At 41.7% G+C, this 15,767-nt stretch overlaps 1 protein-coding gene across 11 annotated transcripts in view; it reads left to right on the forward strand.

Annotated features, from left to right (window-relative positions):
* The window catches only part of P4HA2 (prolyl 4-hydroxylase subunit alpha 2), a 634,411-nt gene extending 619,727 nt beyond the window's left edge, over positions 1-14,684 (forward strand). For all 11 annotated transcript variants that reach the window (XM_068277452.1, XM_068277451.1, XM_068277450.1 and 8 more), the window contains 3 exons: positions 7,351-7,419; positions 9,748-9,844; positions 14,419-14,684. In XM_068277452.1, coding sequence (XP_068133553.1) covers positions 7,351-7,419; positions 9,748-9,844; positions 14,419-14,489 — 237 coding nt within the window. In that variant the 3' untranslated portion in view covers positions 14,490-14,684. The remainder of the gene's footprint in view (positions 1-7,350; positions 7,420-9,747; positions 9,845-14,418) is intronic.
* The last annotated feature ends 1,083 nt before the right edge of the window (positions 14,685-15,767 follow it).

The following is a 15,767-nucleotide window of genomic DNA, read 5'->3' on the forward strand; positions in this document are numbered from 1 at the left end:
GGCGCCGAGCCATAGGAGGTGCGGTAAGCCTATGCCCAACTTCCCACACACACACACAGGGCGTCATTTTTAGATTTTAATAAGGACTAAGGTATCCTTTAAAGGCACATAATAGCAACATTTTGTTAAGCGTCTACAGATTGACGGATGTGTCCCTGTAGCCACAGTTAAATATCTAAACTAAGCACAGGAGGTTGTAGCACAATGATAATACTTAGTTGGTGCTGGTTTTGTTGTTGATCTACATTCATGTAGTGCAGTGATCTGCAAACTTGGCTCTCCAGCTGTTAAAGGGGTTCTGTAGGGGGGTGTTGAAGATAAAAACAGACACTTACCTGGGGCTTCTATCAGCCCCCTGTAGCATTAATGTCCCAAGCGGTCCTCCTCCGATCCGCCGTTCTCCGGCCCCGCTCTAGCGTCCAATCGACGGCTGGGCAGCCGTGGCCATGTGCCTGCTCGCTCCCACGCGCATCATCGGAAGCTTACGGTGCAGGCGCAGTACAAGAAAACTTCGTACTGCGTCTGCGCAGTAAGCTTCCGATGACGCAAGTGGGAGCGCGCATTATTCCTCTTGTTAGACGAATAATTGCCTGGCGCCGGCGGCGGGGAACGGCGGATCGGAGGAGGATGGCATTGGACATTACTGCTACAGGGGGCTGATAGAGGCCCCAGCTAAGTGTCTGTTTTTATCTTTAACACCCCCCCCCCCCCCCACAGAACCCCTTTAAGGAACTACAAGATACACAATGCATTTGCCTTTATGAATCATGACTGTGGCTGTCAGACTCCTGCGATGCATTGTGGGACTTGTAGTTTCTTAACAGCTGGAGAGACAAGTTTGCAGATCACTGGTGTAGTGGAGCATCTCCCATTCTGTGCAAAGGCGACTGTTGGCGCAGTCACTGAATCTTGATCTAGATATAGTGGCTGCCCCCATACCTCTCTGCCCATATTGTGACGTTATTTCTTGCCCCCCTTCCTCTCATCTATACCATTCACACTGGGGAAGGTGACGTAGGAAGGGAGTAATGTCACAATTTGGGCTCCTTTGCATGGAGCTTGACTTTGTAGATACTGTACTATATTAAAGTTGATCTGCAAACAATCAGCACGTACTGTAAAGGTGGCCATACACTGGTCCTATTTGCCATCAAATCGACCAACAGATAGATCCCTCTCTGATCAAATCTGATCAGAGAGGGATCGCATGGCTGCCTTTACTGCAAACAGATTGTGAATCGATTTCACTATGAAACCGATTCACAATCTGTGGAGTTGTCGCCGCCCCCCCACATACATTACCTGATCCAGCTGGCGCGAGTCCCCTGGTCTCCGCTGTCTCTTCTCCGCTCTGGGCTCCAGGGCTACAGCTTCACTGTACTTCCTGCCAGTGGAAGTTTAAACAGTAGAGGGCGCTCTACGTCGGGACAGGAAGTAAGTGAAGCCAGCTGGAGCCCGGCGTGGAGAAGGGACAGCGGAGACCAGGGGACTCGCACCAGCGGAACAGGTAATGTATTGCCGCTAGCGTCGGTCGTCGGGCATTCGAACGCCGCTATCGACGCACTCCTGACCCGCCGGTGATCAAGCGAAATCTTCCACATGGACGGATCGACGGGAACAATCTATTTCGGACAGAAATCGATCAGTCAGCATTTGCGCTACAATTTCACAGCAGATTCGATCACAGTGATCGAATCTGCTGTATATCGGCAGTAAAATCATTAAGTGTATGGGCCCCTTTAGTCAGTCAATGTGCCACTTGCTGCTCTGCTTAGTTTGATTTACTTTTTCACTACAGGGTCACTTTATGAATGTTTTCCCAGTGAAACTATTCAATGAGACAAGAAGTAGGGATAAATTATACAGCAGTTAAGTGCCTGACAGAGCTTTTAAACCCACCTCAATCTATTCAAAAGGTAAATACACGATTTTTCTGCTTTATTGAATATGCTAGTCCAGTACACTCTAATAAAGGCACATTAGTTCAGCCATACATCTGTACAAGAAAACATGCTCGCTGACCACAAAAAGTATAAATGTAGTTTGGGCACAATATAATAATGCACATGTGCACTGCGCCCACTCAGCCAGTTATCTGGAACAGCTTGCTGATCAATACTGCAACGTCATTACACCCTTTATTCAGTTTTTGTCGCCTCTAATCTTGGTGCGTGAATAATTTTAATAATTAAAGAATTTTTGGAAATCATAAAAATGCCCTGTTCAATCTTAGCATTTCTGTTTACTTTCTATTTGTAGTCACATGCAACACAAACTTTGATGTGAAACTATTTTCTTTTACACACAGGCTATTTTTTTTTACTTGACTACACAATAGCATAGACCCAAGAAACAGGTTTCTGAGTTTTCCAACAGAAAGTGTTTACTTGCTTACAAATTGCTTTTTATCACTTTGCAAATTAAAAGTACTAAAATGTAGTCAAGGAAAGTGACTATCTCTCGTTGAGAATAACCACTGTTTGTGGCTTAAATATTGGTTAATCAGATTGGGGGTATGCAGCACTGTGGGAACTGGCAGGAAATGGCCTAGAACTAAGGCTTGATTTTAAAAAAAAGAAAGGTTCATTTAAAGCATACCTAGAGCCAACAGTAAATAAAAAGAAAATACAGTACTTACCTCAGTAGTTGGAAGCTTTTGTATAGTTTAGAGGTTTCCCTGATCCTTGTGTACCCCACTGTTCCAGCACTGGGTCCCTCTAAACATATTCAACAAAAACTTGCCAAATGATAGCCTATGCTTCTCGCGGATATGCTCCAGTGTGGGGGCAGCACTGAAGCTTATCTGTACAGTAGTAGAATAGAGCTGCACTTTCATGGCTTTTTTCCTCTATGCTTCCTCTGGGCATGCCCAGACCTTACTCATCCATGCCCATTATGAATGCACTGGTACATAGACGGAAGTGCAGCCAAAAGAAGGGGAGGGTCCTGGGTAGGGTTGCTCATAATTAGCACTTCCTGTCCATGGAAGGGGGGGTTAACTTACTTATGCCGTGCCTATAGCCGATGTGCTCCACTTGCGTTCCCGACGTCACTCCCATAATTCCCTCTTCCAGGTTAAAGGAAGAAGCATGGGAGTGACGTGGAAGGCGAGTGGAGACAATCGGCTGAAGGTGGCGGCATAGGTAATTTTAGCGCCCCACCACCACCTTCCTGCGGGCAGGAAGTACTACTCCTAATTTTAATTACAAGCAAACCTAGTCCTAGACAGCACCGAAGGGCTGGTAAGTCTCTGGACTATCCAGAGGCTTCCCACTACTGAGGTAAGTATCTAGATTTTAATATCTTTCTCATCACAGATTTGCTTTAAAAAAACAAGATTTAGCGTAAAGGTGGCTTGAAAATATTTTTTTTATGTAAGCTTACAATAGTTCATAGGCTTAAAGAATACATGAGGCAAAAAAAAAATCAGATTTATTTACCTGGGGCTTTCTCCAGCCCCTAGAAGCCTATGTTTACCTCACTGCAGCTCCGTCCTCAGCCATTCTCCTCAGCTGCAGCAAAGGAAAACATAGGCTTCTAGGGGCTGGAGGAAGTTCCAGGTAAGTAAATCTGAGTGTTTCTTTTTTTTTTTGTCCCATGCATCCTTTAAAGAGAATCTGTACTGTTAAAATCGCACAAAAGTAAACATACCAGTGCATTAGGGGAAATCTCCTATTCCCCTCTGTCACAATTTCGCTCCTCCCCGCCGCATTAAAAGTGGTCAAAAACAGTTTTAAAAAGTTTGTTTATAAACAAACAAAATGGCCACCAAAGCCAGAAGTAGGTTGATGTACAGTATGTCCACACATAGAAAATATATCCATACACAAGCAGCCTTCCTTTTGTATCTCAATAGATCATTTGTGTGTTTACCCCCTGCAGCTCTCATCCACTGAAGAGTGACAGGCTGATCGTTTTTTCCTGCGGACAGCCATGCCCGGTGTCAGTAATTGCTCAGCATGTGACAGCCCAGGCAGCCAGCTCCTTTCACAGCCTAACAGAGGACAATTTATCCAGCTTGTAAAAGATAAGAGAGCAGAGAGGCTGCCTAATCTAAATAACACACACAGGAGTGTGCATAGAGGGGCCTGGGGGGGGGGCATGCATAACAGATCAACAACACTGAAGAGTTGGCAGCCTTCCAGAAACAGGGCGACAAATCAGACAGGGGAAAGATACGTTGATTTATTACAGAGACGGTGATAGTAGAAAGACCTGCATTAAGCCAGAGCACATTAGAATAGGTTTAGGAACTTGTAGGATGGTAGAAAACAGGATGAGATTTTTGTTACAGAGTCTCTTTAAGGAATACAGGAAAAAAATAGACAAGTCAAACAGTTAACCAGCTGTGTGCACACCAGTTAAACAGTAATATGACAGTCCATGTGTACTATTTCACCTAATAAAATGGAGAGACCGAGAGCCCGGTATGGTGTAGTATGTATTGGATGAGGTAGGGAAAATGAAAAAGTAAGTATTATACTCACAAGCATGGGTTGCCGTCCAGGCAACCACTATATAGGCAGGTGGGGAGATTAAACCTGTCCCCACTCAGGATTAAGATGTTGCTCTCTGAAAGAAGGAAAAAGGGGGCAACGCCCTTCCACCAAGGGTGAAACAATCGATGTAGCGAAGTACAGAGGCGCCAATAGGACACAATGCTGTCAGTATAGTCAAACAATTTATTCGTATACTGGAGTATACGAATTGTTTGACTATACTGACAGCATTGTGTCTGTTTTTGGGCTGGTCGGTCCACCACCACCACCCAAATATTTTTAAACTTTTTAGTGTGTTTTATCCTATTGGCGCCTCTGTACTTCGCTACTATTTCACCTGTTCACTTATACAGGTATTTTCAGATACTTTTATTTTTACAAAAGAATACTTTGATAATTCACATATTAACATCTAAAAGAAAAATCCTCAGAGTTCACGTCCGTTTGTAATGCAGTATCTTCAACACTGATATTAATGTCCAGATGTGAAATAAGTCCGTAAAACCAATCCATACACCCTGACTTCTTAAAATGGTGACCGAATTGAACAGAATATTACATCGCAGCCACAACTGATTTTGAACTGGTCAAGCCAGTACAAAGAGCAATGTGAATGTCCGTTGTGGACTACACTTTTTTTTTTTTTTTTTACATTTTATCAAATGCTGTTTGTTGGTTGACTGTAGCTGTAGTCTTGAGATAAATACCTCACTTCCCACTGGGTTTTACAGAATGCTCTAATTTTTGTGAATTGACGATTCTTGGCATTTACAGAGTAATTTACCTCACAGGAGGGGAACATTTAAATCTATCTTTACTTACCTATGGGTTCTTCCAACCCCTAGAAATCTTCTGGGTCCCTCGCCGCAGCTCTGGTGCTCCCCAGTATCCCACTGGGCACGCCCACCCAGCGGCGGGTCAGCACTTCTGCACGGATGCACGTCACCCACGTCACTGGACACGTACTGCGTCTGCACAGACTACTGCACAGTTGCTCATAATTGAAATTATGAGTAGCACTTCCTGTCCACTGAAGTGGGGGTTAACTTACACATGCCATCACTGATAGCTTATGCGCTCCACTCGCGTTGTACGTCACTCCCATGATTCCTTCTTTTGGGTTGAAAAAGAAAGCATGGGAGTGACATGGAACACAACATGGAGCGCATCGGCTATAGACAGTGGCGTGGGTAATTTTAACGCCCATCCTGCAGGCAGAAAATGCTATTCCTAATTTTATTACGAGCAACCCTAGTCCTGGGCAGTACTGAAGGGCTGGTAAGGATCTGATAAGTCTCTACTCAAGAGACTTTCCAATACTAAGGTAAGTAAGTACCCAGGAGACTGGCTGAGAGTCGATTTGCAGCGAGGGACACATAGGCTTCTATGGGCTGGAGGAAGCCCCAGGTAAGTAAATCTAAAATGTTTTTTGTGGTCTCATGCATACTTTGAGGATTTTTCTTTCAGATGTTAATATGTGAATTATCTGTATTCCTTAGAGTCTGTAAATCATCCCCAGGTAAATAAAGATAGATTTAAATGTTCATCTCTGGAGTCCTTTAAAGGGGAACTGAAGAGAGAGGTATATGGAGGCTGTCATATTTATTTCCTTTTAGACAATACCAGTTGCCTGGCAGCCCTGCTGATCCTCTGCCTCTAATACTATTAGCCATAGCCCCTGAACAAGCATGCAGCAGATCAGGTGTTTCAGTGGTTCAGACTTATAAGTCTGATCTGACAAGACTAGCTGCATGCTTGTTTCTGGTTTTAATCAGATACTACTGCAGAGAAATAGACCGGCAGGGCTGCCAGGCAACTGGTATTGATTAAAAGGAAATAAACAGGAGAGCCTCCATATACCTCTCTTTTCAGTTCCCCTTTAAGCTTGTCATGCGGTAACAACCTTAGTGAATAAACATTTGATAAAATGTTTGGTAAAATCAGCTGTTTTCTGCATTAGTGAATGCTGTAATGCTTAGTGAATTGAGCCCCTAGTCTGTTAAAAATGCCTGATATTTTATTGCAACTTTTAACTGGTTGTCATTCAGACAGTACCTAGCATTCCACCTACTTCAGAATCTACTTTTTTTTTTCCTTTCTTTTTCTTTTTTTTTTTTTTTTTTTTTACCATATTTTAACCACTTCACCCCAAAAGGGTTTTTACCCTAACAGACAAGAGTGATTTTCACCTTTCCGTGCTCATCCCTTTCATTTACCAATAGCTTTATCACTACTAATCACAATATAATGATCTATACCTTGTTTTTTTTCACCACCAATTGGGCTTTTTGGGGTTAATATTTGTTTTCAGTAATTACTTTATTTTCTATGCATTTTAAAGGGAAAACCAGGAAAAAAATGAAAAAATACACTTTTTCTCCAATTTCATCCCCTATAGTTTTAATATAAACACTGATACTGTGCATAAAACAACACATTTTATCTGCCTATTTGTCCTGGTTATCACAAGATTTTATTTATGTCCCTAGTACAAAGTATGATGACAATATATTATTTGGAAATAAAGGTGTATTTTTTCTATGGTGTTTTTTTTCACTATTTTCGCGTGCACGCGCGGGAATGCACGCGCACTGCGGCAGCAGCACTGTCTGACTTCTAAAAATGTCTTGGAGCCGTTAAGAGCAGGACGTTTTTATAAGTCAGATTGTCATTAAGTGGTTAATATATACTTTAATATTCACAGTGGGACGCTAACCAAATTTCTTATTGCATGGAAGAGATTGCTTTGCTTTTTGAAAGTAGAAAATAAGTGCAAGGTTGTCCTTGTAGTGCAACTACTGCAAACATTACTTGTTTTACCATTTAACATGTGTCACCTGCTTTTCCTTAGATGAGTGATGTGGAAGCCGGAGGAGCCACTGTGTTTCCTGACTTTGGAGCAGCAATTTGGCCAAGGAAGGTAATTTATTTGCATGACTGTAGTCTGGTCTTCCATTTGTTGTTAATAGCATATCTCAGGTAGGAACAATTTAATGCCTCTTTCAGATGGGCAGCTGCTCTCCTGCACCTGCACCAGCCGGTTGTTGCTTGTACTCGACACAAGCGCCCCCCCCCCATGAGCTAACATCTGAGCACAGCCGTGCCCAGTGTGATATGTTGCGTTTCTCTGCCACCGAGTAACGCCGCCACATGTCAATCACTGATACACGAAAGATCCCTTAATTATATGAATATTTGACTATAAATATAATAACTATAAATTGTGGAGCATTTTGCCAGAGCCAGAAAATGTAGCATCAAATTCTGCTTGTACAGAACTTTGTATCTACACACTAATGTGGTGTCATTTTTGCTACAAGCCACACTTTAAAACATTCTGTAGTGCAGGGATATAAAGGGCAAGATTGTGCATGACTGCTGCACATGTTCTTTACCAATAATACTTTATCTTTGACGTGAGGAAGATTACAGATACATGCTTGTTAAAGCATGTGGCTTAAGGCTTGTGTACACCCTTGATTAAAAATTGGCTGAGGCAGCCATTACCGACTGCCTCAGCCAATAATCAAGCATGCATACGGCAGCCCCTAACCTGCGAGCGATGCACCCAGTGGATCAACTCACCTGACAGACAGACAACTTTTTTGAAGATGCCGCTTAGCTGCCTGCCACGTGATGTCACACATGCAACGTTCTGTCGTCCCTCCGCCCCCCACCCACATAGCAACATTACACAGCTGACATACATCTGTTCAGGTTCGCCCAGTGATGTACGCACCTTTAGACAATGCGAAGTCCAAAATGTTACAATTTCCTTATTCCATGACTTGTTTTTAACCACTTCACCCCAAGGTGTTTTTACCCTAACGGACCAGAGCAATTTTCACCTGTCAGCGCTCCTCCCTTTCGCCAATAATTTTATCTGCCACCATTTAGGCTTTCTTTGGGTGATACATTATGCTAAGAATTATTTTATTCTAAATGCATTTTAACAGGAATAATAAGAAAAAAAAATGGGAAAAAATCATTATTTCTCAGTTTTCCACTATTATAGCTTTAAAATAAAGCATGCTACTTTGGATAAAACCCACATATTTTATTTGCCCATTTGTCACGGTTATTACATTTAAATCATGTCCCTAGTACAATGTATAGCGACAGTATTTTATTTGGAAATAAAGGTACATTTTCTCAGTTTTGCGTCCGTCACTAATTACAAGCCCATATATGAAAATATAACAGTAATATACCCTCATGCCTTACATAGTAAAAAAAAAAGTCCCTAACGGAACTGTTTATGTATTTTTTTTAAATGCTGTCAATTTTTTTGTAACTATGGGGGGGGGGGGGGGGTCAGGGAATTTTTATTTAATTTACAGAGTGTGAGATCTAGTGTAAAATGTGTATTTTTTACTTGTTTATGTATTTTTTTTTATACCACTAGATGACCTCACTTGATTTCTCATTGAAGTCATGATCTTTGTCTTACAGGCACTTTGATTGGTTCAGGGAAGAATTCTTCTCTTTCACCAATCGCGGCTCTCTGGGTTCCGATGGCTACCTGCAGTGGGGGGTTAGCAAGCGTACACAGTAGCAGCGTCAGGGAAGGACATTTTAAAATGTCCCATGGTCCATTAAGAGGTACCAAAAGGACGTTTTAAAACAGCGGACGGGTAATGGTTAAGCATGTTAGATGATTAGTGTTACACCCCAGTATTCCACAAGCTAATAAAGCAAATACAGATTCAAGAGGCACTGTAGCAATATAAATTAGAGTAGTAAATTATTCAAGATACTCACTATTATATTAATTATCCTGGTTTCAGCATCAGAAACACTTCCCATATCTATATATTGCTGTATATTGGTATTTAGCTCTGCCCTCCCAGTGATGTCACCGTGTAGGCTGACCCGACTAGAGCAATTTCGGCCACATTTTTTGGATCCCAGCAATTGGCGGTGATTCAAAGAAAAAAAATGTTTTGCCAATGAAAGCGAGAGGTGGTGATTCCACTAGAGCGATTGTGATTAGGGCTAAACGCAATTGCAGGATATGAGCATTTTGGGCACATTTGTTTTGTCTTTAAGCAGTGGTAACGTAGCAGTAATACAGCAATAACCACTAGAAAAAGGGTGACACCTGTTGGCTATCATTGAAATCACCACTATCAGGTCAGCAATTTCAGTCAGCACAGTGATAAAATAGTGAAAATCAGAAAGCAGCAATACCATCCACTGACTCTTTCCCATGAATTCTCATTTGCTCTTGTTTGTGCTGATGTTCTAGGGCACTGCCGTGTTCTGGTACAACCTTTTCAGAAGTGGAGAGGGAGATTACAGGACGCGCCACGCAGCTTGCCCAGTATTAGTTGGCAGTAAATGGGGTAAGTTACTAACCGTGTGCATTACTCATTTGTGTATTCTGTCGCTGAAGGTAAAAACATTCAGAATATATATAACCTTACAATACTTTTTTCTGAGCAGTGGTGTGAATGCAGGGTAACAAAAAATCAATTCATGTTATTTTTTGTTAGAACCTTATGAAATATTATAAGTAAACATTTCATATTTTTGAAAGTTCACTTTCTGGTTTGAATGGTTATGTGAGCAAAACTGATGGGTAGCGTTGGGTGAAGAACGAGAAACAAAATTGCACATAGAAAGACCATTATGGAATTCTTTAGCTATGAAACCTTTTTTTTCACCTGATAGTAACAGCAGTTCCTTTTAGTTTCAGCTCCCTGGTTCTCATCACTCAATTTGGAAAAGAAAAACATACAATAGTAGGGTAAAGACAGCTCTATAACATCTTATATGGACATTGACACACACTCTAATTGATTAAAAGTACAGACACAGAGGGGTTACTTTTTGATCACCCTTATATTTCTGGGCATCTTTGTATAGCGTAACAGCATAATATAGACAATAGTAGCATAATATAGACAAGCTACAACTAAAATTAACAAAGGAACAAAATTAATCAAAAGAAAAGAAAATGTCCCAGACACACATAGTTACATAGTTACATTAGTTATTTGGAGGTTCAGATTTGCGAGATTCGAGAAGCAACCGCACAAAGAGACCAACTTTAACCAGTGTTCCCATAGTGGAAGAAAAAGGAAGAGACTGCTCTCACTCCCCGCCCCCCTCCCCCTCCCCAACCAGCTCCCATCACCCACCGAGAAGATCTAAACTTCATCCCCAGGCATGCAGGCATTTGTTTATGCACAGTTCTCTTAAAGCACTACGGCCGCCAACGACGGGTCCGTCAGACCCTCTAGCTAGGTGAACTTTCAGGCGAAAGTAGCGCGTGTGTATGCATTGTCGGCAGACTGATAAAGCTGTTTCTGAACGATCCGCCGGGCGGATCGCTCAGAAACAGCCTTATCAGTCCGCCGACAGTGCGTACACACGCACTACTGTCGCCCGAAAGTTCGCCCAGCGGGAGGATCTGACGGTCCCGTCGTTGGCGGCCGTAGTGCGTGTGTACCACCCGGCTAGATTTTGTGACCACCCGGCTGTCATCGGCTCACCTCCTCCTATGCTGTAAGCACAGTTGCCCTGCATTTTCAACTTGCCCCACCCGGCTACTTTTTCATGCCACCCGGCTGGGAAATAATTTTTGGGAGAACACTGTGCATTTTAACTCTTCCCAGATAGATAGGTAGCAACAATTGCTTCTATAAGTCTCTGATTGGCATTAGTTTAACAGAAACCAGAAAACTACTACTTATCTTTACCTTTGGTCATAATATTAATCAAGTACAGTATATTTGATTAGCAGGACCTGGATGCTATTTACCCTCTTATCTCTTGAGGAAGTTTTTTCCCACACTCCTTTTGAAATTTGACTTAGTATTTGCTAAATAATGACACAGTGTAATATGTGGCGGTATTCTTCTGAGGCTGTATTTACCCAATTTTAAGCCCTACTAAGGACCAGGCCTTTTTTATATCGTGCTATGAAAAACCTTAGAACTGAAAGAGGGTTAGCATTATTTTTCTCATGATTGAACAGAACAGTCATGTATTTACTTCAGATTAGACCTAACCTGTAATTCCAAACAAGCACTGGAAAATGATGCTTGGAAACTAACATTTTAGGGGAACTAAGAGTAGTTCTCACGTACACTGATGGACATGCTCACATACACTGATTCAGGCACCCACATATAGCTAGGTTCAAACATGAATCAAAAAGCCTACTGACCACAGAAAAGGAAATCTGGTGCCAATCGCTCACTAAATCTTTATATGGTCAAAAGAAAAGAAAATAGTTTCAACCTGTGTTCTAGAAGGAATACCTAGGTGTTTATATGCACAGATAATTTTCTCCAAACAACAAAGATTATAGCCTAATTGATACTTATGCATATACTATTTAGTTGGCTTTCTTGGCTAAAGCTGTACACTTTATGAACAACGCGAAATGGTGGTAAAACAGCATTTTTTTGATGATTAACCACTTCAGCCTTCAGTGTTTTTCACCTTATGCATCTGAGCAATTTTCACCTCCCATTCATTCGCCAATAACTTTATCACTACTTATCACAATGAAATGATCTATATCTTGTTTTTTCCGCCACCAATTAGGCTTTTTTGGGGGGTTTTACATTTTGCTAAGAATTATTTTTTTCTAAATGCATTTTAACCGGAATATTAAGAACAAAATGGAAAAAAAATCATTATTTCTCAGTTTTCGGCCAAATACACCAGCACATCTGGGTGCAAGCCTGGCTTCAAGAGCATAAAGAGATAATTTGCATATTCAGTAGTCGTGCATTGTGGGTAACCACAGATGTCCACTTAAAGCTGAATTATCGCAAGTACCTTCTGTTTTAAGAAGGCAAATCACACCAAGCTTTGCTTTTTAGTGGGAGGGCTTTTCGGTCTTTTTAAGTCTCCTATACTTTTTTAGTGGTTTGGGTAACCTCGAGCTGCTTGTTTACTCTGTTTATCCGACGAGACAATTGACACCCTTGAAGTTCACTATGCTGGGTACATCAATATTCCAAGGACTTTTAATAGGGGGAATGATGGCTGAAGCGTTGATCAGACCGCTATAATAGATTTTTATTTTTTTTAGAATGCCTTTTCAAGAAAGTTTCTTTTTTTTTTGCACACCCAGGCCCACATGCAATTCACTTTTTCTCCTTTGTTTTCTACTAGGTGATGTTTTCTCACCTTGTCATAAAATGCATTTTAAACCACCAGCAAGCCAGAAAATACTTGATAGAACTTTTTCACCAATGTTTAGGTACCTTTTCAATTGTAAAATGCTTAAAGTGGATCCGAGAGAAACGTTTACTCATTGCATAATTGTGTTCCTTTCATATAGTTTATAGGGCATTCCTCAAGCCAAATACTTTTTTGTTTTTGTTTTAATACCCTAATTCTCTATAAACTAAACAAGACTCGCCCACAGCTTTTCAGAGTGCCTTAGCATTTTCAGACAGTAGCAAGGGCTTATGGGAGCTCAGTCTAGCAGGAGGAAGGGGAGGTGTTACTAGCCAGAGATTTCAGAGGAGGAGGGAGGAGGGGGAATTAGGTTTTTCACAGGCTGAGGGTTGGTGATGCAGATCAGCTTGCCTGTGTGTAATGTTTACAAACAGAACATGGCCGCTGTCATGGTATCACAGGAAGAAATAATCATATTCTGTTGAAGCTAGTTGCAGCTAGATTTGCTGTGTAAACTATCTAAACATTAAAATAGACAATTTACTTGTTATAGTTAGTTTTTCATCTCGGATCCACTTTAAAAAAATGTATATGAAAATTATCTCCTAGGAGATAATGCATGAGAAAAAAATTAATTGCATATGGGCCCCTGTGTGAGCAGGTGTATTGATTTCAAGTTCCACTTCTGTACTTTTCTCTGTTTACTGTAACCATGCTGCAACAGTTTGAGTGCCCAGATCTCTATCCTGTAATCTACTTGTGGTTTCCTCTGAAGTTTACTCTTCTAGATGTCTGCCTGCTATTCTGACATTGAGAGCCTGCCTCTCTTCTTCTACACAAAAAGTTGCACTTTTTTTTTCTCTTGACAACTTGTTATGTATCTTTTGATTTTGTTCACCTAAAGTGGGATTGTAATCTAAACAGTGTTTTTATTGATGTTTAAGTATCTGTTGACGTTTTACCTCTTTTATTGTTCAGTTTAGTTACAGGAGATGTTTTCTTGGGGACACAGAAAGCAATTAAAACTTTTACAGAAGTTGTGGCTATCTACTTTATCTCAAAATCTGAAAAATAAGTTTTGGTTTTGTGCTGTAAAGTAACTGGAAAGAAATGAGACATATGTAGAATTACACATTACTGTGCAGAGATGGTGTTAGTGATACAGCAGTCTCATCTAATCAGTGACAACATATCAGAAGTGTTGCCTGGCTGTTGAGATGGAGTTTAGATATGTCAGTTGCATGTGATAGCTCATGTATTAGCATAGAAGATAAACATTCTGTAGTTACATAGTTTAGTTGGAAAAAAGACATCCGCCCATCATGTACTAGCATAGAAGATAAACATAGTTTAGTTGGGAAAAAAGACATCTTCCCATCATAACCTACCTAATAATAGGCTAGTGTCTCTGCGTCCCATGTCCCTGTGTCAGTTCTTTTTCAGTTCTGTGCAGGGACGCAGAGACACTGCCAAGAGCTGGAGGGAATGACGCGTGGCAGAGGAGGACGGGTGCAGAAGGGTGGCGGGCCTGTGTGTGCGCGGTCGTGCGTGGAGCGGGTGCACGCACGACGTGCACGGCGCACGGGATATGCGCGTGGCTAATGAGGGAGAGTGGTGCGGGGGGGGTCGCGGCCACAGCCTAGCCCCCGTTTTTAACCGGGCCTTAGGCCTAGTGTTATATAATAGGATGACTCTGGAGTGAAGTTTGCACTTATATGTCTTATTACAGCATCCTTCACAGGTTATCTTACTGTCCTTTTTTTCTCCCCCTCTGCAGTGTCTAACAAATGGTTCCATGAAAGAGGGCAAGAATTCCTAAGGCCTTGCGGATTAACAGAAGTTGACTGATGTGCTTTTTTTTCCCTTACATTCTATTTTTAGAGGGTTTTTTTTTACTGTTTCAATTTCACTACTGGTATCCAGTGCAATGAAGTCAAGAAAACTTGCCAAAACCAAAAAAAAAAAATTTTTTTAAATCTGATCTGTGAACACTAGCTAAAGTTTATATTTAAATAAATAGAAAACTCAATTGAATAAATTAAATTTTGTGTGGAATATGCTGTTATTTCATTTTCACTTCTATGGATTTACCAAATGTGGAATGCAGCAATCCATTGTAATGGTTGTTCAGCCTGGTCATTTAATAATTTATAAGTGTCACCTCCAGAAGGCAGCACAAGCTCAGAATTGTACTTCTGCTGTATCCAAGAAAGAAAAGTTTGTCTATGCCAGGTCAATGCCAATTGCTGTACTTTATTTATTCCCCTGGTGGGCCTATAGGCATACATAAATTAATTGTGCTAATTATGCCATTTGTACAGAAAGCACCTTAGATGTTCTGCAAATGCACATCACTGTTAGTTCCGGTTCACCATGAGCTTTCTGGGCGATCTGTAACTCTGTGTGTTTCAAGTCCTACCCAATAGTGCCCCATTTAATCCATGCCATGCACTGATGAGGATCAACCAATCTGAAACAGTCTGTATGCATTTTAGATTATATTGACTCTGTACAATTAACAATCGGACACATTGCATTCTAGCGGTCCTGGATTTACAGGGACAACAAAGGAAGATTTTCATTATCAGAAGGGATGCATCATGGGAGACATCACTACAACTTGAATAATCACAAATACCTTCTGCTTTAAGAAGGCAAACTTTTGTTTTGCCACTGTTAAAGTGCCCATACACGGTACAAAAAAAAAGTTAAATATTCCCGTTTATTCGACCAACACAATTCAATCGAATGAAAGTTTAACCACTTCTGTACCACAGGGTTTTTTGCTGATCGGTGCTGCGTGGGCTCTCCAGCCCGCAGCACAGATCAGGTTGCAGCCAGGGCGATCAGACTGCCACCCTTTTTTCCCCACTAGGGGGATGTCCTGCTGGGGGGGTCTGATCGCCGCCGGCTGCTTGCGCTTGAGGGGGGGGGGCTCTTCAAAGCCCCCCCTCCGCAGCGCTTCCTGGCCTCCTTCCCCTTCCCTCCCTCTCCCTTCCTCTGTGAGCGGCGCAGAATGGATTTCCGTCCTGCGCCTGATGGGATAGGCTTTAGCCTATCAGATGCCGGCGATCCCCGGCCAATCAGAGGCCGGGGATCGCCGATCTCCTCTACGGCGCTGCTGCG

The sequence above is a fragment of the Hyperolius riggenbachi genome, chromosome 3 (genome assembly GCF_040937935.1).
Source record: "Hyperolius riggenbachi isolate aHypRig1 chromosome 3, aHypRig1.pri, whole genome shotgun sequence".
In the NCBI taxonomy this organism is placed as follows: Eukaryota; Metazoa; Chordata; class Amphibia; order Anura; family Hyperoliidae; genus Hyperolius; species Hyperolius riggenbachi.